The sequence below is a fragment of the Aspergillus clavatus genome, genomic scaffold (genome assembly GCF_000002715.2).
Source record: "Aspergillus clavatus NRRL 1 1099423829804 genomic scaffold, whole genome shotgun sequence".
Lineage (NCBI taxonomy): Eukaryota > Fungi > Ascomycota > Eurotiomycetes > Eurotiales > Aspergillaceae > Aspergillus > Aspergillus clavatus.
The window spans coordinates 226,776-249,849 of record NW_001517095.1 but is presented as its reverse complement, the minus strand read 5'-3'; the positions used below and the strand labels follow the sequence as shown (position 1 = coordinate 249,849).

At 52.5% G+C, this 23,074-nt stretch overlaps 3 protein-coding genes across 3 annotated transcripts, besides 4 other annotated features; 1 reads left to right on the top strand and 2 right to left on the bottom strand.

Moving 5' to 3' along the window:
- Positions 1 to 653: 653 nt before the first annotated feature.
- Positions 654 to 683: a microsatellite.
- A 195-nt stretch (positions 684 to 878) lies between these two features.
- Positions 879 to 916: a microsatellite.
- Positions 917 to 2,527: 1,611 nt separating this feature from the next.
- Positions 2,528 to 7,381, top strand: atrF (ABC drug exporter AtrF; the record flags this gene model as incomplete). Its single annotated transcript, XM_001270092.1, has 4 exons — positions 2,528 to 3,828; positions 3,896 to 4,116; positions 4,177 to 6,743; positions 6,830 to 7,381. The coding sequence occupies 4 exons, from the start codon at positions 2,528 to 2,530 to the stop codon at positions 7,379 to 7,381; spliced, it is 4,641 nt and encodes a 1,546-aa protein (XP_001270093.1).
- A 76-nt stretch (positions 7,382 to 7,457) lies between these two features.
- Positions 7,458 to 7,483: a microsatellite.
- Positions 7,459 to 7,483: a microsatellite.
- Positions 7,484 to 7,677: 194 nt separating this feature from the next.
- On the bottom strand, positions 7,678 to 10,200 carry ACLA_095990 (uncharacterized protein; the record flags this gene model as incomplete). The annotated part of the gene is made up of 8 exons (XM_001270091.1): positions 7,678 to 7,942; positions 8,012 to 8,112; positions 8,231 to 8,514; positions 8,572 to 8,632; positions 8,686 to 8,794; positions 8,843 to 9,024; positions 9,077 to 9,268; positions 9,343 to 10,200. The coding sequence occupies 8 exons, from the start codon at positions 10,198 to 10,200 to the stop codon at positions 7,678 to 7,680; spliced, it is 2,052 nt and encodes a 683-aa protein (XP_001270092.1).
- Positions 10,201 to 11,136: 936 nt separating this feature from the next.
- Positions 11,137 to 22,955, bottom strand: ACLA_095980 (putative nonribosomal peptide synthase; the record flags this gene model as incomplete). The annotated part of the gene is made up of 2 exons (XM_001270090.1): positions 11,137 to 22,425; positions 22,479 to 22,955. The coding sequence occupies 2 exons, from the start codon at positions 22,953 to 22,955 to the stop codon at positions 11,137 to 11,139; spliced, it is 11,766 nt and encodes a 3,921-aa protein (XP_001270091.1).
- Between the last annotated feature and the right edge of the window lie 119 nt (positions 22,956 to 23,074).

Sequence of the window (23,074 nt, the reverse complement as noted above, 5' to 3'; positions counted from 1 at the left end):
TAGGCACCCAAATACAAGCTTGACTACTGCTAAACTACAGAGTAAGAGGCTGAGCTGGCAGACGAAGAGGGATTCCCTTCCCCGCCGTCCCGTCCAGACAATCTCCTGGACCGCTGGACGTGATGTGATACACATCAGCAGTGGGACCAATACTGCTTCGAGAAAAAAGAAATCAGCTTCTATGATACCCAACTGGCACATCCAGGCGTTCCGATCGACCGGCTAGAACCTCGTCGGAGATGGAACTATTGGAATATCCGCTCACCAGGCCCGGAGATGACCAGTCAATCGTCTAGAAAGCTCTATTTTGCTGCAGGATGCCCGGTGTTTGATCGGATAGAACCCAAGCACGTTGGCGAGCCAGTGGGCCCACCGAACGCAGAGGAAGACTACTACTCCGTAGGCAACATCCAGGATGATGTGTGACTCTGCCACCGGAACCAGTCAGTTCTCATCTTAATTGACTGCTTCGATTATACGGATTTGTTCTGGCGGCTATGGGCTCACATATCCCGATTCCAGAAATGCCCTATGTGAATGCGGCGTCTAGCGGAGCAAACCATAGTCGAGGGGGGAGCGACATGACACAGCCTCGGTGCTTGACCGACACTTGGGATGAATATAGACTGATATATCAGCCTCATGAGATTGCGTATGGAGTATGGAGTATGGAGTATGTAGTACGTACGAACTACTGGGTAAATGAGGAAATTTTCCCCCACAGGTAAGCGAGCTCCATGAACTCCCAAATAAGACTTCCATCACGATTAATAATGATTCGTCTGACGGATGACAGAGCGCGGCTTGGAGATATACCTATGTATGTACTCTATGTACTCTGTATGTACATCAACACTACAGAGTAGAAGGATGGCACCTTTTTTTATTTTATTTTATTTTTATTTTTTTTTTCTTTAGAGAGACTGGGCAATGGAATGGATCACTTTACACCTCTGTGGCGGTAGAAGCGGTGTAGTTGGAAAGAGAAGAAGTAATGCTGTTGGATTGTGATGTATCCCAATGATGTATACGGAGTAGAATATATGAAGCTTTCTTGATAGGGTGTAGATGGACTGGAACCCAAGTTCCAAAGTACATGCATACATGCATACAACTACTACTAGGACTGACTGGAGTAAATTGACACAGACGATGGAGCTATCAACCATGCATCGTGCATAAAGTTCGGGCTAACCAACTAACCAGTAAGTTAGTAACCACTAGTTCTACCTTCTACAATCTTAACTCGAGTCTACTGTCGAATATCAACCCGAATGCCGATGGGGTTTCGGCGACTTTTGATTCTGGTTTCCGCAATCATGGGTATCCAGGTATCAACTATCCAGACGCCGATTTATAATCTTTGGTGTGCCTCTCGTTCCTCAACAAGTCAGCCGTTGGGTTCGGCTCCATGATTCAGGATGGGGTTGGATTGTTAATCACCCACTCCATCTCGATTGGTGGTAAGCAGGAAAGCCACATTGCTCGCATATGAGCTAGCTAGCTAGGTCGGAATCTGATGCCATCACAAAAATCGCATGGTACCAATCAGCACTGCTTGCTTGATAGACGAGTATGAAGGATGCACTCTGCAGAGCCATGTTCCTAGTAACTCCAGAGTATTACCACCTTCACCACTCTCAATCTCAAGGGTTCAACAGCGTACAAATCATCATAAGAATGTTTCCTGAGTTAGTATGTCTTATGTCTACTCCAGTATGCCGTCCATGTCAGCCAATGAAAGGTCACTTGACTCGTGGTGTCAGAACGTGGATGGCTCATCATGAGTCAAACTAACAAGTCTGACAAGTCTGACAAGTTCACTAGGGAGTCAGTAGTAAAGAGTGAACTGAGAATCACTTAGAGAAATAATAATGCAATGGGAAAAGTGGGAAAAAAATGGATCTGCTCCACCTCGTACTCTCTCTCCTTCTTGACTCTTGACTCTTGATGATTATGATGATTGTCAATGCAAGTTCTGCCCGGCAGTTGGTTCGTTAACTCCGTCCATCTTTAGCTTCAGTTGCGGACCCTGACAAATCAGTCAAGATCGGCCACTTTTTTTTTTTTCCCTTCATCGTGAGCTCCGAGTTTGGAGGAGAGATAGAGAGAATCTGGATCTGCAATGGAGGATATATATATATAAACACTCCATGCGATGACGCCTCCATCATCGTCCTCTCCTCCCAACTACTTCTTGTTGTTCGGGTCTGTTTCTTGAACCCTCTCCCCCCTCCTGGTGTCAACCTACCAACAGATACGGCCTCGTCAAGAGGTGAAGAGTATCAGTGAATTGGGTTTGAACCTTGTCTCATATCCCTTCATCATCATCTTCATCCCCATCACCTTCTGATTATACGACTTCTTTGTATATCCGTAACGTGTCACGGCCTCTCCTCTCATTCAAGGTCGAGATCAGTGCTACTACTTTGTGGCTGCTTTCTGAATATAATATTTCAATCTCCATTTTGAGACACGCTATTACGATCCATAATCACAAACAGGAGAGATCACCACAAATCACCCCATGACGGATGGTTCTCGTCTACCCGAAGTGCCCATACACGCAGCAATGGACAACCACCACCACCACCAGACTGACTACTTCAGTCATGATGCCGAATCTTCGACCACAGCAACCTCGTCCGAGCTAAGTCTGGCGGGCCGATGGGGCGAACGGGATCAAGGGGAACCCGTCTCCCGCCGGGGCGCCATGGAGGACTTGGAGGAGATGAGGAGAGAACTGACCCAACTCAGCCTCCGGCGAACCAAGTCAGCCACCAGAGACGCCCATCGGCTACGATCCTTTGCGTCAGGACGAGCCAGCCAAGCGCGTGACGAAGAAAAAGCCATCGATGAGGAGGAGTCGACCATCAACGGCGATTATGGCAGCGACTTCGATCTCAACGAGTTCCTGATGGGCGGACATCTCGAGCGGAGAACGACGGCAGGGGAGCCAGCGAAGAAGGTCGGCGTGGTTTTCAAGAAGGTCACCGTCAAGGGGGTCCAGATGGGCGCCTCCTTCGTGCGTACGCTGCCTGATGCCGTGATTGGCACCTTCGGCCCCGATCTCTACCGGATCGTCTCCGGGCTCATCCCGCAGTTGCGCTTTGGCCGACAGCCCCCCGTCCGGGAACTGCTGCACGACTTCACCGGTCTTGTCCGGGAGGGAGAGATGATGCTGGTTCTGGGCCGGCCAGGCGCGGGCTGCACGACGTTTTTGAAGACCATTGCCAACGATCGAGCGGCCTTCGCGGGTGTGGAGGGGGAGATCAGCTATGGTGGTCTCTCCGCGGACGAGCAACTGAAGCACTTCCGCGGTGAGGTCAACTACAACCCAGAGGATGACCAGCACTTCCCGACCCTCACCGTCTGGCAAACCTTGAAGTTCTCCTTGATCAACAAAACGAAGAAGCACGACAAGGCCAGCATCCCCATCATCATCGACGCGCTGCTGAAGATGTTTGGGATCACTCATACCAAGAACACGCTCGTCGGCAACGAGTTCGTGCGGGGGGTGTCGGGAGGGGAGAGAAAGCGTGTCAGTATTGCCGAGACCCTGGCCACCAAGTCCTCCGTCGTCTGCTGGGATAATTCCACCAGAGGACTGGACGCCAGCACGGCTCTGGATTATGCTAAGTCGCTTCGAATCATGACCGATGTCAGCAAGCGTACCACTCTCGTCACCCTCTACCAGGCAGGAGAGAGTATCTATGAGCTCATGGACAAGGTCTTGGTGATCGATGAGGGTCGGATGCTCTACCAGGGGCCGGCCAACGAAGCTCGCGAGTATTTTACCAACCTCGGCTTCTACTGCCCAGAACAATCGTATGCCTTTCGCGTTTCTCACTCATCTTTCTACGAGAGGACAATTTGATGCTAACCAACTGGCTAGTACAACCGCTGACTTTCTGACCTCCCTCTGTGATCCCAACGCTCGCCAGTTCCAGCCCGGTCGCGAGGCCTCGACCCCCAGGACCGCGGAAGAGCTCGAGGCGGTCTTCAAGAACAGCGATGCCTACAAAAGTATCTGGAATGAGGTATCCGGCTATGAGAAGAAATTGCAGGACACCAACCAAGAGGATACCCGCCGCTTCCAGAAGACTGTGGCTCAATGTAAGTGGACCGACTTGCCCCCCCAAGTTGCAAAGCTCCCCTGGCCCTAACATCCTCCAGCCAAGAGTAAAACGGTCTCGAAAAAGTCCAGCTACACGGTCTCGCTCGTCCGTCAGGTTTTGGCTTGCGTGCGGCGTGAATTCTGGCTGCTGTGGGGCGACAAGACCTCGCTCTACACCAAGTATTTCATCATCATCTCCAACGCCCTGATCGTCTCGTCTCTGTTCTACGGCGAAGCTCTCGATACCAGTGGCGCCTTCTCCCGCGGCGGTGCGCTCTTCTTCTCGATTCTGTTCCTTGGCTGGCTGCAGTTGACGGAGCTGATGCCTGCCGTCAGTGGACGGGGCATCGTTGCGCGTCACAAGGAGTATGCGTTCTACCGTCCGTCCGCCGTATCGATCGCCCGAGTCGTCGTGGACTTTCCTGCCATCTTCTGTATGGTCGTGCCGTTCACAATCATCGTTTACTTCATGTCCGGCCTCGATGTGAGCGCGTCCAAGTTCTTCATCTATTTCCTGTTCGTGTACACGACAACCTTCTCCATCACGTCCTTGTACCGAATGTTCGCTGCGCTCTCGCCAACGATTGATGATGCTGTCCGCTTCGCTGGTATTGCTCTGAACGTGCTCGTCCTGTTCGTCGGTTACGTCATCCCCAAGCAAGGCCTCATCGACGGGTCCATCTGGTTCGGGTGGCTCTTGTACGTGAACCCAATCTCATACAGCTACGAAGCTGTCTTGGCAAACGAATTTTCGGATCGTGTTCTGGAGTGTGCCCCATCCCAGCTGGTGCCCCAGGGTCCCGGCGTTGACCCGAGGTACCAAGGCTGTGCCCTCCCAGGTTCCGAGCTGGGTCAGCCACGGGTTTCCGGCACCCGGTACCTGGAGGAGTCGTTCCAATTTACGAGGAGCCATCTGTGGCGCAACTTTGGGGTCGTTATCGCGTTCACCGTGCTCTATCTGATCGTGACGGTGCTGGCTGCTGAGTTCCTTTCCTTCGTGGGCGGCGGCGGCGGCGCACTGGTCTTCAAGCGGTCGAACCGGGCCAAGAAAATCGCAGCTCAGAACAACCAAGGCAACGATGAAGAGAAAGTCTCCAGACCCGGTGACCATGCCGCACTATCACGCGGGGAGGCGGCGGCGCCAGCGGCCAACGACGGTGCCTTCAATCGTATTTCATCCAGTGACAGGATCTTCACCTGGTCGAACGTCGAGTACACGGTTCCCTACGGCAACGGGACGAGAAAGCTGTTGAATGGTGTCAACGGCTACGCGAAGCCTGGCATCATGATTGCTCTGATGGGCGCATCGGGAGCGGGGAAGACGACCCTGCTGAACACCCTGGCTCAGCGCCAGAAGATGGGCGTGGTGACCGGTGATATGCTGGTCGACGGCCATCCGCTTGGAGCCGATTTCCAGCGAGGCACCGGATTCTGCGAGCAGATGGATCTGCACGACAACACAGCCACCATCCGAGAGGCCCTAGAGTTCTCCGCCTTGCTCCGCCAGGACAGAAATATCCCCAAGCAGGAAAAGCTCGACTACGTCGACCAGATCGTTGACCTGCTGGAGTTACACGACATCCAGGATGCCATCATCGGCTCTCTCAACGTCGAGCAGAAGAAGCGCGTGACCATTGGGGTCGAGCTCGCTGCCAAGCCGAGCCTCCTGTTGTTCCTCGACGAGCCCACTAGTGGTCTCGACAGCCAAGCGGCCTTTTCCATCGTGAGATTCTTGAAGAAGCTCTCACAAGCCGGACAGGCGATTGTGTGCACCATTCACCAGCCGTCGTCCATGTTGATCCAGCAGTTTGATATGATCCTGGCTTTGAATCCCGGTGGCAACACCTTCTACTTTGGTCCAGTCGGCCCGCAGGGCCGCGACGTGGTCCGCTACTTCGCTGATCGCGGGGTCGTCTGCCCTCCTTCGAAGAACGTGGCCGAGTTCATTCTCGAAACGGCCGCCAAGGCCACCACGACGAAGGACGGCAGGAAGGTCGACTGGAACGAGGAATGGAGGAACTCGGAGCAGAACCGCCGAATCCTTGACGAAATCGAGCAGATCAGGGAAGAGCGCAGCAAGATCCCCGTGACGGAGAACAACATCCCGTATGAATTCGCCGCGCCCACCACGACGCAGACGCTGCTCCTCACCCAGAGGATCTTCAAGCAGTACTGGCGGGACCCGTCGTATTACTACGGCAAACTGTTCGTCAGCGTCATCATCGGTATCTTCAACGGCTTCACCTTCTGGATGCTGGGCAACTCGATTGCCAGCATGCAGGACCGCATGTTCTCGTGCTTCGTGATCATCCTGCTCCCCCCCATCGTGCTCAACAGCATCGTGCCCAAGTTCTACATGAACCGCGCGCTCTGGGAAGCCCGCGAGTACCCCAGCCGCATCTACGGATGGTTCGCCTTCTGCACTGCCAACGTTGTCTGCGAGATCCCCATGGCCATCGTGTCGAGCGTCATCTACTGGCTGCTGTGGTACTACCCCGTGGGATTCCCCACGGACTCGAGCACCGCGGGCTACGTCTTCCTCATGTCGATGCTCTTCTTCCTCTTCCAAGCCAGCTGGGGACAATGGATCTGCGCCTTTGCCCCCTCCTTCACCGTCATCTCCAACGTAAGTCAAGTCCTATCCTTGCACCCCCTCCCCGTCACTCCCCCCTCTCCATACACCAGATACTAAATCAACACCCCATCCAACAGGTCCTCCCCTTCTTCTTCGTCATGTGCAACCTCTTCAACGGCATCGTCCGCCCCTACCGCGACTACCCCGTCTTCTGGAAATACTGGATGTACTACGTCAACCCGGTCACCTGGTGGCTCCGCGGCGTCATCTCCTCCATCTTCCCCGCCGTGCAAATCACCTGCGCCCCTTCCGAGACAACCCACTTCCACCCGCCCCCCGGCACCTCCTGCGCCCGCTACGCAGACAACTTCGTCTCCAACATCGCCGCCGCCGGATACCTGCTCAACCCGGACGCCTCCGCCGACTGCCAGTACTGCCCCTTCGCCAACGGCGAGCAGTACATGGCCACCCTGAACGTGCGCGCCGACGACAAGTGGCGCTGCTTCGGCATCTTCCTCGCCTTTGTCATCATCAACTGGCTGCTGGTGTATTTCTTCATCTACACCGTGCGCGTCCGCCGCTGGTCGTTTGGCATGGGCTATTTCTTTGGGGGGCTTGCATGGGTCGGGGGGAAGGTTCGGGGGGTGTTTTCGCGGAAAGGAGAAGAAAGAGGAAGGGAATTGAATTGAATTGAAACAGTGGATGGATGAGTGGTTCTATGGGAACCTGAGCAGCAGAGACAGACTGTGGGAAAGGAGGAACAATAAGGCAAGGCAAGGCAAGGCAAGGCATTTCATTTTCATATGGCCACGGGGTTGGTTAAGTCTGTTTCTTGTTCCTTTTTTTTACATACATAGAAGTCATGATGCATGATGCATGATACATAATAGATAGCGTTCTCATTTTCCATGACCACGGAATGTTTCTATGAAATTCAACTTCCACCCTTCAACCCTCTCGCAATAACCCGCAGGCCTCAGCTTAATCAAAAAAACCACGGCTTCAGGCCCGGCCCGTACCGCTGCCCCGGCACCCTCATCGGCACGGGAACAGTATCCTTGAACGTATCCAGCATCCTCTCTACTTCACCTTCGCCCGGTTTGTCCAAGCCGTCCACTGGCTTCGACTCTGACTCCTTTGGTCGGTTCTCTGCCGTCGCTTCCGCACGGACGGGGATGAGGACCCCGCATTCCCAGTTCCGGCAGTTGAGCTTGGGCCGCTTGGTCGCGCGGTCTTGGACGAGGCGGCCCCTGGCAGAGACATTGTTAAGCTCGTTCATTCACGATCTTTCTTGAGAGGGGGGGGGAGTAGGAGCTCACCATGCGCTCTCGGATAAGTTCGCACTGCCTACATACGCCCATCCTTGGCATTGGGAGGTATCCGGCAGAGTAATGGGTTCGTCGGGCGTCACGAAAAGCATCTAGATGCGCCCGCGGAGACCGATATGAGCGAAGTTTATTCTCATATTGTCATATTCCATATTCGTGATACTTGGATTCAAGGGGGGGGGGGGGCAAGACAAGAAGACAAGCACGCACCTTGTTATGCATCAAAAGGCCCGGTCTGCGACTCTTGCAATCGCGCAGCAGATGCTTGGGGAACTTGGGCCCCTCGTACCACCTTTGCTGGAAGCAGATGGTGCCTGCGCAGTTTGGGCCGCCTCGGGATTGTTCGACGGTCGTCTGGGAGGGGAAGTAGACCCGGAAGCGATCTTTGCATTCCTCGGCGGCGGGTTTGAGGAGGATCGAGCTTGTGGTGGTGGGAGGGCGAGCTGGCATGGTTTTCGTTGTTCGGAGGGCGTGCTCGGTCATGCCGTCGTCGCCTGTGGTTTAGTTTGTTTAGCTGTTTGGAGGCAGTTTGCGTAGGCAAGGTGGTTTACCTTGGCAGGCGAGGTATATTGACCGCAGGAACTCATCGGTTAGGGAGCCCACGGAGGATGTCTGTGGGAGTTAGGCAAAACCGCCCCCATCATCGCTGTAGTGAGGGACCTTACCACATAGTCAATGCTGATGGACTTGAAGGTGCTTAGTCCTAGTGCTTTCACGGCACGGCCCAATCCACAGAAGCCTGTCTTCGAGAAGTTTTCGATATGTGATCCGCCACTTCTCCTCCGTCAGTCTATATCTTTTTATAGTATGATGAGGTCTTACATGGTATGGACGAGCATGATATGTTTTGTTTCGCGAAAGTCATAGTCCCCGAGCTTGGCAATGACGTTCTCATGCAGGCGGCTTGCGCTCAGGAAGAAGACCAGATCCTCCAAAAATGCAGTTTTTGAATCGCTAGAGGACAGAGTACTACTTTTTCGGGGGAGGTCAATGAGAAAAGCGCTCTGAAGGTGTGTTAGCGATGATACATGAGGGAAGTGACTCGTTATGCCGCACGTTTTCCATCACACCTCCCATCTCACCCCAGTCATATGGAGTCAAATTCGCCGTGGGGACCACAATTCGGAGATACTCCGGATGAAAGAGCAACATCAGTTTTGAGTGCATGCAGTTTATCTGCCCGTCCATGGGGGGGAAGCACAGTCGTAGGTTGCGCATGGAGGCCGTTTCGGCTTCATATTGACGTTTCTGATTTTGAAAAGCGGTCAGTCATCAGATAGTCCATGCAAAAGCGTACATAGATCCAGCACGGGCTATCTCACTGTAGCATCGTCCTTTGCCTGCATTACCAGAAGAAACCGAGAATGTTTTGTATCAAGTTTGGAGAAAAACCATTCCATGTCCCAGATGAACGAGCTCAGAACGGCCAGCTCGAGATCGTCTTTTTGGAAGACCTCCTCGATCGTAATGTCGTCGCCCATTCGCGGACAGTACTGTGCATGTGTTTTCTTGACGATACCCTTTGGGAATTGTACACCAGGTTTACGAGAAGGTTGGAGGGACTGTAACTGTCTTGCTGCTGGTGGGGTAGTGTTTTTGGGAGGAACAGCATGTTTGGCAATCGATGCCGTCGAGAAGATCTTAGTATCACTTGGCCGTACTGATGAACTTGACTCTGTTTTTGAGTGTTTCACTTGACGAAGATCGACGGATCCAGTGTCCTCTGCCTTCCTCTTTGCCATTCGTACGAGACGCTCTTCCTCCATTTGCTTCCGATTTAATCCCAGTATACCGGATGACTGAGAAGGCCTCACCTCTGCTGTTGATATCTCTTTTTTGTCAGGTTGGGTACTTTCTTTATTATCGCCAACCCGTGAGTTTCTCGCGTCACTGGGAGCTTCCTCAATATCCTCAGACTGTTGCAAGGACAACTCAATCGCTCTCTTCAAGTCTTCATCATCGCTAGCCTCGCTGCTCTCCATTTTAGAGCTGATCACTGACTTGGATTTGGGATTCACAGGAAGCAATTCATCGTCATCGTCATCATCTGAATCTGCAGTGAGGTCGACAACATCTTGCTGGCGTTCGTTAGTGGAATGTGCCCCAGGGCCCTGAACATCTCTCAGCGAAGCCTCAATAGCTGCTCTGAGATCTGGATCTGTCAGATCTTCTGATCCCATTTCGACCTGTGAAGCAGCTAAGGGCGATCTATCAGGTATGAGAAAATAGCATGGAAGAAGTCTCAACCAGTTTGACGGGAAGGGAAAGTCAAAAGAGGAAGAAAAATGAGGAGGAATTTCTTTGAAGTAAGTAGTCAGTGCAGCCAAGTCTGGATAGAGGACCTCCAAAGAAGTGCAGTCTGGTAGTGAGATGGTAGAGTATGTTGATTGTTTATGGTCAGACGCCACTGGAGCGGAGCTTGACACTACGCGAGATGTCGAACATTGCAATTGACTATGTTTAGATGACCATGTCTATGGCAAGTGATGAGAAGAAAAAGATTAACCTTTAGAGTAAGAGCAGATATGGGACTGAAGTCGAACGACAGCTCTATCTGAATGAGAAGATGGAATCCTCCTTGAATCTCTCGTGACACGTGACTGCCACTAACCAGTTGGTGCGACACTTAATCTCCGCTTCTCACTCTATAAAACCTTCAGCTCATGGAGCTCACCACTTCTTTTGTTAACCCGGAGGCGAAGAGAGTACGAAGAGAGATGAAATAGCAGCAAGAGATCAAGCTAATTAAAAGCAAAACCAAAAACATACAACAGCCGGGATTCGCTGGTGGTCACCCACCCAACTACTAACCGGCCGGCGTGTGGCTTAAGTACGGCTGAGCGGACGGGAAGCCCTGTTCTCCACACCCTGTGGTCGTATGTACTTGAAGTAATAAAGAGGTGGTTCATATAGAGAAGACCCTGGCCGTTGGATGGCCAGCCATAGATTCATCGCTTTCGTCAATAACACCGTTCATCCAACGATGACAAGCACAGCTATGGTGAAAGGCACATCTGAACCGGCACCGACGCCCGATGACTACAAATCCTGGTCCTTAAGCACAAGCTCAACACAATCAATTGAACACTTGACTTTCTGTCTTAGTCTACCCCCCCCTAAACCCTGAAATCCGATACCAACGCCCCCAGTGAGCGCGAGAAGTGTTCAATGGTCTCGCTAATTCCCTTGGCCATCAACCGTCCACGTTCCGGAGACAAGATTCGACTATTCGCGCACACCTGCACTTCCACCCTGTCTTCGTATGGCTCCGTGAAGACGAACACCTCCCCTCGGGGCTCGAACTGCGGAAAGAGGGAGTATTTCGCTTCGATTCCGTGCAAGCCGAGGTCATGACTGAGCTGGATGTTCTGATGTTGAACAATCACCCCAAACTCCGTATCCGCTGGCCAGTCGGTAGCATGCTGCACGATATCTTTCAATTCCAGGAACTCGTGCTGCACGGTCTGCGCATACTGTGCACGCACGGACTCCAGGAGGTCACGGATCGTCCACTCGGGCTGGAAGGAGACTCGGAACGGGATAAAGTTGAGACAGGGGCCAAGAATCACGTCGATGTTGTCGATGGGCATGCTCCGGGCGTTGACGGTCTGGCCGATGACTATGTCTTTATGGGAGGTGATGGACGCGATGTAGAACGCGCATGCTGCTTTGACCAGTGTGGCCATGGTAATCCCAGGGGCTAGCTGAGGGAGGGGGATGGTTTCGACATGCCACATGGTCCTGAATTCCTCACCAGCAGGGAGTTCAAGGGGATCTCGGAGTTGGAATGGCGATGCCATAACGCCTCCTTGCAAGTACTGCCGCCAGAAGCTGAACGATGCGTCACCGGTTTGTGCAGCCCGATGATATTGATAGCTGGCGAAATCCGAAGTCGGGGGCAATGCACTTTGATTGTATGCCGCAGCCAAATCTTTCACAAGAGCTGAGAAAGAGACGCCATCCCATTGGGCATGAGAAATTCGAATACTGAATACATGGTTGTCCCCCGATTTCTGAGAAACCAAGATGAAAAAGGCTGCCGGGCCGTTCAAAATATCGAACTTGCTACGATCCCGCGCCCACAACTGTTGAGCGAATGGCAACGGTTCATCTTCCGTGTGATGATGCGCAAATGGTGCCTTGAGCCTGTGCAAAACGATCTGGAACAGGTCGCCGTCGTGTTCCGAAAACAGCGTGCGAAGAATACTATACCGCGCCATCATGGCATCACACGCCGTTCGAAGTCGTTCCGGATCAAGTCTGCCCTGCAACGCAAAGTTGTAGTAATGCAATGTCTCTCGGTCAATGAAGAACCGTTGTACTTCAGTGGCCGGAAGCACATCAGAGACAATGCCGTCACTGACTACAATGGCAATTTGTGCCGTCAAGTTTGCTGTCAAATGGTTGCGAGCTTCTGTGGTCACCAGGGAGTATGGTTCAAGGCGAGCTGCATTTTCTGTCCCCTCAGCCGCTGCATCTTTAGCCAGAGCTTCGAGCGTGGGCTGAGCGAAGATACTTGCGACGCTCACAGCGAGGCCGGCCGCACGCGAGAGAGCAGCGACCTTCATTGCGTCAATCGAGTCGCCACCCAAGTGGAAGAGATTATCGTGTAAACCTATGGTGTCTGGGGAGAGACCAAGAACCTTGGCCCAAATTGACTGCAGTCTATGCTCTGCTTCCGACGATGGCGCCTTCTTCGACCCGAAAGCTGTAGGAGCCCGAAATCTTGCCAGATCATCTTGTGACATGGCCGCTAATGCCTGTCGTAAGTATCTCCTGTCGACCTTGTCGGATCCCGTCCGCGGAAGCTGCGAAATCGGAACAAAGAGCGACGGCACAAGGAATGTTGGAACTGTTTGCCGAAGTTTGGCCTCTGCCTCTGTCACCCTCGTATAGAAGCTTTCCGAGGGCGTGACAAAGACACTGGAAGCCTCCGCTTCCTCTGCACGATGTATTTTCTCGCCGGGCGATGTAGGCTGGAACCATACGAAAGCGACAAGAAGGGGGTTGTTGCGGGTTCCTTCGCCTGCAGGGACAACCACCTCTGCCACCACCTCGACCGCGCCTTCGAACGACCGCCGCACATGGGCCTCGACTTCTTCCAGCTCAATCCGCTGCCCTCGCAGTTTAACCTGCATGTCTCGCCGCCCAATAAAATTGATAGACCCGTCGGCGTTGTATCTCACTAGGTCACCAGTCCGGTAGAAAGAAGTGCTAGGTCTTTGGCCCTCAAACCACACAGGTGGTGGAACGAACGCTTCAGCTGTCCTGCCCGGGTCATTCAGATATCCACGGGCCACAATAGGGCCCTCGATTAACAGCTCCCCAATGGCGCCGTTGGGCACAAGCTTATTCACATCCTTGGCATCCACGATCCAGCAAACGCATCCGCAGGGATAGCCGATATTCCGAGGGTCCGATTCCAATGTGAAAGAATCCTGAACAGTCGAGATGACGGAACACTCCGCTGGTCCGTATATGTTGAGTAGACGAACTCGATCTGCCCAGGTGGATACATCTGTTTGGCTCATGCACTCCCCTCCAAGGATCAGAGTCGAGAGAGCATTGTCTTTCTCTGGTTTGAGCAGCCGGGCAACGGAAGGAACCAGCAGGGCATGATTTGCTCCGAGGGCCTTGAGATTTTCACCCAGATTGTCTCGGCGCTGGGACTCGGACAGCACGCAGATGCATCCGCCCGCCATCAGCGTCGTGAAGTGCTCCAGAACACAGATGTCAAACGCAAATGAGGAAAACTGAGCAAATCTCGTTGACTTATCCAGACATAATGACTGTACCTGAGCAGCAGCACCTGTGCAAAAGGCTCGATGCTCTATGACGACCCCCTTTGGCTTACCAGTGGAGCCAGATGTGAAAATAACATACGCAGCGTTATTTGGCCGAGCATTTTGCAGCACAGTGTCGGTCGTAGGCACGTCTGACCAGGAGGCATGGCTTGTCCCGACGGTCACAACATCGCTGCAGAGTTGTCGGCTTAAGTCAACGTTCTCTTGAGAGGACACTATGACCTTTCCACCGACACTGTCACAGAGAGCCCTCAACCTTGCATAAGGATGGGAGGGATCCAAGAGGATGAATGCACCGCCAGCTTTCAACACCCCTAGCATCGCCACCACCGTCCAGCGGGATTTCTCGAAACAAAGAGGCACAATCACCTCTGGTCCGACACCTTTCGCGGCCAAATGACTGCCAAGCTCCGAGGATAGTCTGTGCACTTCTTGGAAAGTGAAATCACCGTCCCATGCACAAACCGCCGGCGCATCAGGCTGCTCGAAGCACTTCTTCTCAATAATCTCGTGAATACACGCTTCCACTGCGTCGGGAATGGACGAATTCCGAGTCCAGACCAAGGCGCGGTCGTGGTCACTGAAGATGTCGATCTGTTCGATTGTCACGTTGCTGTTTAAGACAATGCCTGACGTCGCTTGCTCGAACGTGGCCAAGACGCTGGCGGCTTGACTTTCGGACATGATGGATGTCTTGTACCTGAGCTGGACATCAAGCCCAGCATCAGTATAGTCCACAGACAGCACAATATCGTATTCGGTGACCTCAGCCTTTTCTACCGTTTGAATACGGACACCATCTTCGTTCTTGTCGTTATGGATCTGCCCACGTTGAACCGTAATTGCCGTATTGAAGAGTGACTGCTGAGCCACCTGTGCTACCTGGTTTATCTCGAAGAGCGGAAACGTCTGATACCGAAGGCTCTCTAGATAGCCCTGTTGGATCTTGTGCAATGCTTGCTCGACGGTCTCTTTTGTATTCAAAGACATGCAGAACGGAAGCATATTGATGATTGGGCCGACTATTTGCTCGACGTTGTCAATAGGCAGGTCTCTGCTGGACTTGACCGAACCGAAGCACACCTGGTCCGAGTGGGTGTAGGATCGAAGAACCAGCGTCCATGCAAGGCAGACTATGTTCCATATGGTCACATTACGCTCTTTGCAAAAACCATGAATTTCAGAACCATTGGGGAGTCGTCTAGACAGGTGCCGCAACTGAGGGGGCTTGCGGCCACCAGCAAAATCAATGTTCGGAAAGTGACATGGCTGGATACCGTCTAGGTAGGCCGTCCAATACTCTTTCGCAGCGCCTGACGGCTGTTGCTGCAGATATTCGAGAAAGGCACTATACAAGGGCGGTTGGCCCGCGGGGAGCTTTTCCTCGTACGCAAGACAGAGGTCTTGTTTCATGATGTCCAGAGACGCAGCGTCTATGATGGCGTGGTTGATTTCAAGCTGGCAGAGGCAAGCATCATTTTCTGTCTCCAAGAATGTCATCCTATAGAGCAGATCACCCTTCTTCCACACTGGCTGAGAACGTTTGTCGAAGAGCGTCTGGGGAGAAGTCGTTTTCAGCACAACCTGATCCAGATATGAATTATCAGATATTCCATCAACGAGGATTGTGCGCAGGACAGCGTGGCGCTTCACCACTTGGGCCCAGGCATGCTCCAGGTGGACAATATTTAAAGGTGTACCACTTGTCGATTCGATCTTCCATGTCACCTGGACTAGGTAATTATCCGCATTCTTTGCCTGGGCGACGAGCATACCCTGCTGCACAGGGGAACAAGGATAGAAATCTTCCACATTCTCCCATGTTAATCCAATCGATGGTAAGATGGTATCAATGAAAGTATCGAGCTGATCATGAGAGATTGGCATCAATGGAAGGTCACTCAGAGTCGGCCTGGGGTGGAGGCAACTCAGTACTTCGCATGCAACGTTTAGATTGCGCTTGCACGCTTGGATCCAGTCCTGGATGGCATCCTGGTGCAACATGTGGCGGTTATAGATGAAATGAAATTGTAAGCAACCGTGGGACACCGAGACGGTGATGTCGAACAAGGCAAGTCGCTCAACATCAGGCGCGGCATTGAGCGCCCCCTGAATTGAGTGATCATCAGGCAGGAATAGCGAATCAGCCAGTTCGAACTGCCGGTACTCGCCCGTGTAGTTGAAGATGATCTCCGCTGAATGAGAAGTGCCGAACGCCTTGCGGCCATCCGGGTGAAGATACCGCGAGGCAAAATAGGCCCATCCGTTCCTGGGTGTCTGAGAGCGGGCGTCCTTGACGAGCCGGAGCAGCTGCGGAAGGTCGTTGCCCTTCTGCATATCCACAATCACTGGCCACAGTGTGGTGAACCATCCTACCGTTTCGGACAGGTCGATGGAAGGGTCCCAAGGTTCGCGGCCGTGGCCTTCGCAGAAGACCAGGGGTGCAGGTCGATCTTTGAACACCTCCGTAAAGGAATATAGGGCCACTGTGTTGAAGATATCCGCAGGTCTTGTGTTGAAGGCTTGATTTGCTTCGCCCAGCAGCTGCTGCGAGACTTGCCGATCGACCGTGAATTTCTCTGCTACAGTGTCGCCAAAAACATTGGCTTTTCCTGAAAGCCCCCAGAAGGATTTCGGATCCATGGGATAGTTGTCAGGGAGGCTTTTGGGTATCGCCTGAAGTGGACCCAGATGTTCCATGCAATAATCCTCCTGCAGAGAGCACCACGCCTGGAAAGAGACAGATCGGTTCGTCGGAAGAGGCTCCCCTTCTAACACTTTCTGTAGGTCAGCAAAGATAATACGCCAGGATACGAGATCGATGGCCAGATGATGAGCCACCAAAAACAGATACTGGCTCTTATCTTCCGCAATGTTCACCAAATCTGCAGCGAAGAGAGGGCCTGTCTCGATATTCAGTGACCCGCGAGTGTTTGCGACGACTGTATCCAATTCATTGCGTCCTGAAACAGTATGGACGACGTATCGACAAACAGCGTCATCTATAGCTCTAAGCATTTGCTGCCATTTGCCATTGGACTGCTGCACAAAGACCGCGCGTAGCATTGGATGCCTTGTGACAATGGCGATTAGAGCCTGCTTTAATTGTACAACATCGATTCTCCTGGACATGCGAAGGAGAAACTCTTGATTGAAATGATGAGCGACCCTTCCTTGTTTCTCGAAGAAGAGCTGCTGAATTGGCGATAGACCAAAAGGTACATCAAGAGCATCACTGGTCTGGATCGATACTTTCGAAGGCTGCTTGCAATGGCTGACTATATTGGCAATAGTCTTGAATCGCAAGATATCTTCAACAGACGTGTATAGTTCTCTGGAGCGTGCCAGAGCGACCACCTGCATGGCAGAAATAGAGTCGCCTCCCAGCTGATAAAAGGTATCGTCTGTGCCAACTTCGTCCAGCGGTCGATTGAGGACTTGTGACCAGACTCCCTGCATTGCAAGCTCGCCTTCACTAACGGGGGCTCTTTTCTCTTGCTGCGATGATCTAAAGGTGCTCAGTTCTGCAAATGAAAAGGTCTCTGCCTTGGTCCGAAGGCGCCGACGATCTGCTTTGCCAGAGACCGTTCGGGGCATGGATGACAAGGGAATGAAAATGTCAGGGACCATATATTCAGGTACAGCACTAAGCAGCTCGGTGTGCCCTGTTGCTACCATCGCCCTGAAGCCATCTGTTGGTTTCGCAAACTTGTCGAGGCTCTCAGTATGGCTACCTTGCGTCGCTGCCTCCATGCTGATGAAAGTGACTAGGCATGGCCGGTCATTAGCCGCTGATGGTTGAACTTTTTCAACCACGACGTCAATAGCCCCTCGAAAACATCGACGAATATGGTTCTCTATCTCCCCAAGCTCAATGCGTTGTCCTCGCAACTTGACTTGGGTGTCGTTGCGTCCAATGTATTGTAACGAGCCATCAGATGCATATTTGACGAGGTCCCCGGTTCTGTACAGCCTCGTGGCGGTTGGCTTATCTCGAATGATTTCCAACCACGAAGGGGCGTCTACAAACGCAGCCTTGGTTCGGTCCGGGTCATTCAGGTAGCCACAACCTACAATAGGTCCCTCGATCAACAACTCGCCCACTGCACCGATAGGGCGCAGAATATTATGATCTTCTGGATTAGTAACCCAGCAGACGGCACCCGTTGGGAAGCCAATATTGCGAGGATCGCTATGAAGTCCACAGCCGCTGTTTGGCTGCAAGGTGGCATTCACTGAGCATTCTGATGGCCCATACCCGTTCATTAATCGGCATTGCTTCGCCCACTCTGAGACGTCCGAGTGTGACATGGGCTCTCCTACAACAATGATGGTCTCTGCGAATTTTTCTGAGGAGCTAAGTAATGGTCGGGCTAGCGAAGGTGTGAGAATTGCGTGTGTGATTTGGAGGCGAGCTGCTTCCCTTGCAAGCTCATTCTTCCGTGCATACTCTGATGGGACACAAACACACCCGCCTGCCATCAGGGTACTCAGAATCTCCATGTTGCTTGTGTCGAATGCATATGAGGCGAATTGTAACATTCGAGATTGGGAGGTTATGCGGCATGCTTGTATGTGTGCCATCGCACCAGAGCAGTATGACCTGTGCTCAATTATGACACCCTTCGGCGTTCCCGTGGACCCTGAAGTAAAAACTGCATAGAGTGCAGTATCGGGGCTTACTTCGGCCTTTGACACGCTCTCTTGAGAACAGGATAATGAGTTCGTGAATTTCTGGTCTATCTCGACTACTTCGGGATGTAGCGTCGCAGCCAGGGACCCTGTTTCAGCATGAGCTATGATCAGAGGACTATGGATCTGCTGGCAAATGGTCTTCAGTCGCTGCTCTGGTTGTGAAGGATCCAGCATCATAAACGCCCCTCCTGCCTTCATAACTCCAAGCATGGCGACTATCACCCAGCGAGACTTCTCAAATATGATTGGCACAAAGACCTCAGGTTTGATACCACGGTTCATTAAAAAGGTGGAAAGTCGCGTGGACCAAAGATCAAGTTCCTCGTAAGTGAAGCTACCATCCCAAGCACAGATTGCAGTTGCGTCCGGTCTTTCGATGTGTCTTTGCCGAATGACTTCATGGACACATACATTTTCTGTCGATGGCAGCGTCCCGTTCCATTGACGTAGCTGCTCCACGTCAAAGTTGCCAACCGTCGGAATCTGATCTATATTCTGCTCTGGATGCACGAGCAGGTATTGAAGGACGTGCTCAAAGTGGTGCATTAGACGTTTGATCATGGTGGCATCCAGCACCCCTGGGTCGAATTCGCTCACGACGTCCACGGCAGAGTCTTCAGTAAGATTACAGAGCAGAACCAGCGCATACGCCGCAAATCCACCTAATGTTGCAGCACCCTCTTCTAATTGCGTGAAGACTTCATGCTTTGACGCACCCCACGACGGCTGGACGACCAGGTGACTCTGGAAACGACATGCGGCTTCTGCTTCGGGGCTGCATTTGCGGATCCTTTGTAACCCGACTTGCTCAAAAGGGATCATCTCGCTGGTCTGCTTCTGAACCATCTCAAAGGCTTTTGCAATGCTCATGTGCAAGTCTAATTTCACACGCAGCGGAACTGTCGCAATGGTGGGTGCTGTCAATGATTCCGCCCCGTCGACCGGAGCAGCGCGACCCGTCACAGTAGCTCCAAATACAACGTCGGGGGTATTTGCATAGTGGGCGATGACAATCGCCCACGCGAGGCGGATGACAGTGGACATAGTGAAGCCAATTGGTGCTGCATGGCGACAGTTGATCCGGAGCGTTGACGACTCGGTTGCGCTAGGTCTGTAGTCCCTTGCCGGGAGAGCAGGGAAGACCTCGGCGTCTAGGTTATCAAATTGGGATCTCCAATATGTCTCTGCAGCCGTCAAATCAAGATCTTGAATGTACCGAATAAAGCCCGTGAATGAGTTGGGGCTCAGCGTCGCGCCGTTGTACGCTGCCTTGAGCTGGTCCATCAACTGCTTCACAGACCATCTGTCGCATATCGCATGATGTATCGTCAAAACGAGGAACCTGCATGAGGATTCATCTTTGGCATGTATCAAAACAGCCTTTATCAAGGCGTCTCCCAGCGTCATCGGTGTTGGTTCGGCTTGGGCTGTTTCGAGGTACCCATCGAGGCCGTCGGCCACAGGAGCCAACTCGATCTTCTCGTTCATCACAACTTGATGCATCGCCTTCCCCTCTACTCTGATAATCCTTGTTCGAAGAATAGAGTTTGCCGCAACTGTCTGGTCCCATGCCAAATGAAGCCGAGCCAAATCGACTGTTTCCTCTAGCTGATAGACAAATCGTGCTATATACTTTCCCTTTTGTTGTGCCCCGAGTACAATCATCCCTTCCTGAAGGGGAGTACAGGGATATATATCCTCTATCTGCTCTTGGGGTACCCGGCAAGCCTTGGTTGCCAAAGCGACAAGCGTATCTCGCGAGCTGGGCTCCAGAAGGCAGAATGGTTGTAGTTGTGTGACTGGACGTGGCTTCTCCGTCGTTTTCGACGTCGCTTGCCGGGCTAGATCTCTCAATACTGGCATCCTGAGCACGTCTTGAACTGTGAGGTGCAGGCCTTTCTGTCGTGCCTTGCCGACCAACCTCATCGCCGTCACAGAATCACCGCCCAATGTGATGAAGTCATGCTCCATGCCTACCTCTTCTCTCTTCAGGTTCAGGAGATCGACTACCAGCTCGTGTAAGGTTTTTTCTTGTGATGTTGACGGGCCATCAACACCCTTTCTCAAACCCGTTAGCTCGAGGAGCTCTGCGCGTCGCAGTTTGCTCGCCGAGCTGCGCAGCTTCTGGCGCGCAATTTTGCCTGATATCGTCAAGGGCAGTTTTTTGACAGGGATGAACATGCTGGGGACCATGTAATCTGGTAAGAGGGCTTCGAGCCTCTTTTTTATAGCGTCTGCAGAGTCTTTAAAAGCACCGTCTCCTATCGTGAATAGCACATCTTCCGTGCTGTTATTCACTCCAGGGGAAGAGAGACGGGGCGATTGGAAGGGCATAAACGCCACAAGAGTCAAGGGGCCTGTGTCGTCAACGGGCTGAATAGCCTCGACAACAGCGTTTCGACCGATATGGGCTTCAATCTCCTTCAGCTCGACACGGTGGCCGCGGATTTTCACCTGGCGGTCCTTTCGGCCGACATATCGAAGATTACCCTGGTGATCATAGTACACAAGGTCACCCGTTTTGTAGATCGCCTTCTTTCTGTGGCCTTTCTCGGGGAGATCCAACATCCACGGGGTTGATTCCAAGAAGCTCGCTGCTGTTTTTTCAGGTTCATTGATGTATCCCTGCGCGAGACTAGGACCCTCAATTGCCAGCTCGGCCACGAGGCCAATTCCAGCAAGCTGATCCGGAAATTGGTGGTCAACAAGCCAGCATCTACCACCAATTGGCGAGCCAATGCTGCTGAGATCACTACGTGAATGTATTCTGGGCGAGATGGAGAACAACCCTGCCCACTCTGTCAGACCATATCCCTGGTAAAGATTGACGTTGGAAGCCCAGAGGTCGATTTGTGGCGCTTTTAATGGTTCCCCTGCAACCAGGACAGTGCCGAGAAGAGGAACGCTCTCAGGTGTCAAGGAATCTATCACCGTAGGTGTCATTATGGACCAATTGACTTGCATGTCATTCATCACGCCGGAGAGTCGGCTGGTCCGGTCCTCTTCTGCAGGCACGCAAACAGTGCCCCCAGCACTCAGAGTGCACCAGATCTCGATTAGGGATACACCAAAGCTGTATGAGGCAAATTGGAGTACACGGCTGGCGAAGCTCATCCCAATTGCCCTCCCGTGGTCTGCAATACTCGCAAACGCTGCATGATCCACTATGCATCCTTTGGGCTCACCTGTGCTGCCGGACGTAAACAGACAGTAAGCAGGGGCATCAGGCTTTAATGCGGCGGTAGGCAGCGCATCAGTGAAATAGTCTGGTAACTTTCGTGTGTTCGACTCTGAAACAACCATTATGCACGGCACAATTCCCTTCAGTAGCTCAAAGCCTCCTCTTGATGTCAAGGCGATCGAGCATCCGGAACGGGACACGATCTTGCGCAACCGACTCGACGGATGAGAAGGATCCAACGGCATGAATGCTGCGCCGGCCTTGTTGATTGCTAGCATGGCTACTACCGCCCAGACTGATTTGCTGAAGCAAGTCGCTACTATCATCCCCGGTTTCACACCTAGCCCTCGCAGCCGCAGCTCGAGCGCAGACGCATGCTCGATAAGTTGGTGGTAAGTCAGGGAACCGTCCCAGGCGTCCAATGCTGTGTGCTCTGGTTGCAGAATAGAATTTTGGTAGATGATCTCGTACATTGATTGAGCAGGAGCCGGGTTTTCAAGGAATCTTTGCCACTGTATGATCTGGCTTAGTTGATTTCGGTCGATGAGGGGTATTTGTGCCAGTGGAAGCTCGCTGCTTTGAGCGACAGAGGCCATGGCCTGAGCTAGACAGCTCGACAGGTGCTGGGAATGCGTCTCTGACAGAATCTCCGTGTCATACGCGAGTACCATTCGGGGAGTGCTACCATCGAGGCTTTTGATGAAGACAAGAACGATACTGCATACCTAGCCGGGTCTTAGCTACTATCCACGGAAATCAGACCAAAACACAAACTCACTTCGAGTGCATCTGTAGAGACTGAGATGGGGTTCGTTGCAGAATCCGAATCGGCTTTGCAAATTGCTATACCCGTGTTGAACTCCGAATAGCTCGCAGCACTAGCTGCTGTCATCTTCCATGCTTCTGGACAAAGCAAACCGGCAACTGTTGTACTCTCCTCCAGAGAAGCCCGCAGCAGGCTCATCTCACTCTTGGAGCCGATCCGTGTTGAATGTTCAAGATCTGTATCCGAAAGCTCTTGCAGCCCCATCTGGATGCCGGAAACCTCAGCATACCGCTGAAGGATGACAGCCCATGCGGCTGCCAGGAAATATGTAAAGTCAATCCCGCGATGGTGACAAAAACGGAGACCCGTTTCTACTGATAGAGGGTCAATCATCCTGGTCTTTCTGTGGCTCTCATCTTTCGTGTCATCACTCCGCCGGGGGAAAAGACATGTCCATCCTTCACGCAGCTGTTCTGTGTCGTCAGCCATCTTGGTGACCAATGTTTGTGAACCAGATTATGAGGTGATATCTCTGCGTGCTAATCGAATCGAAATGTTTGTTGGGGGGCCGCTTCTGGTCTTTGAAGAAGCAATATTGAGTCACGTCT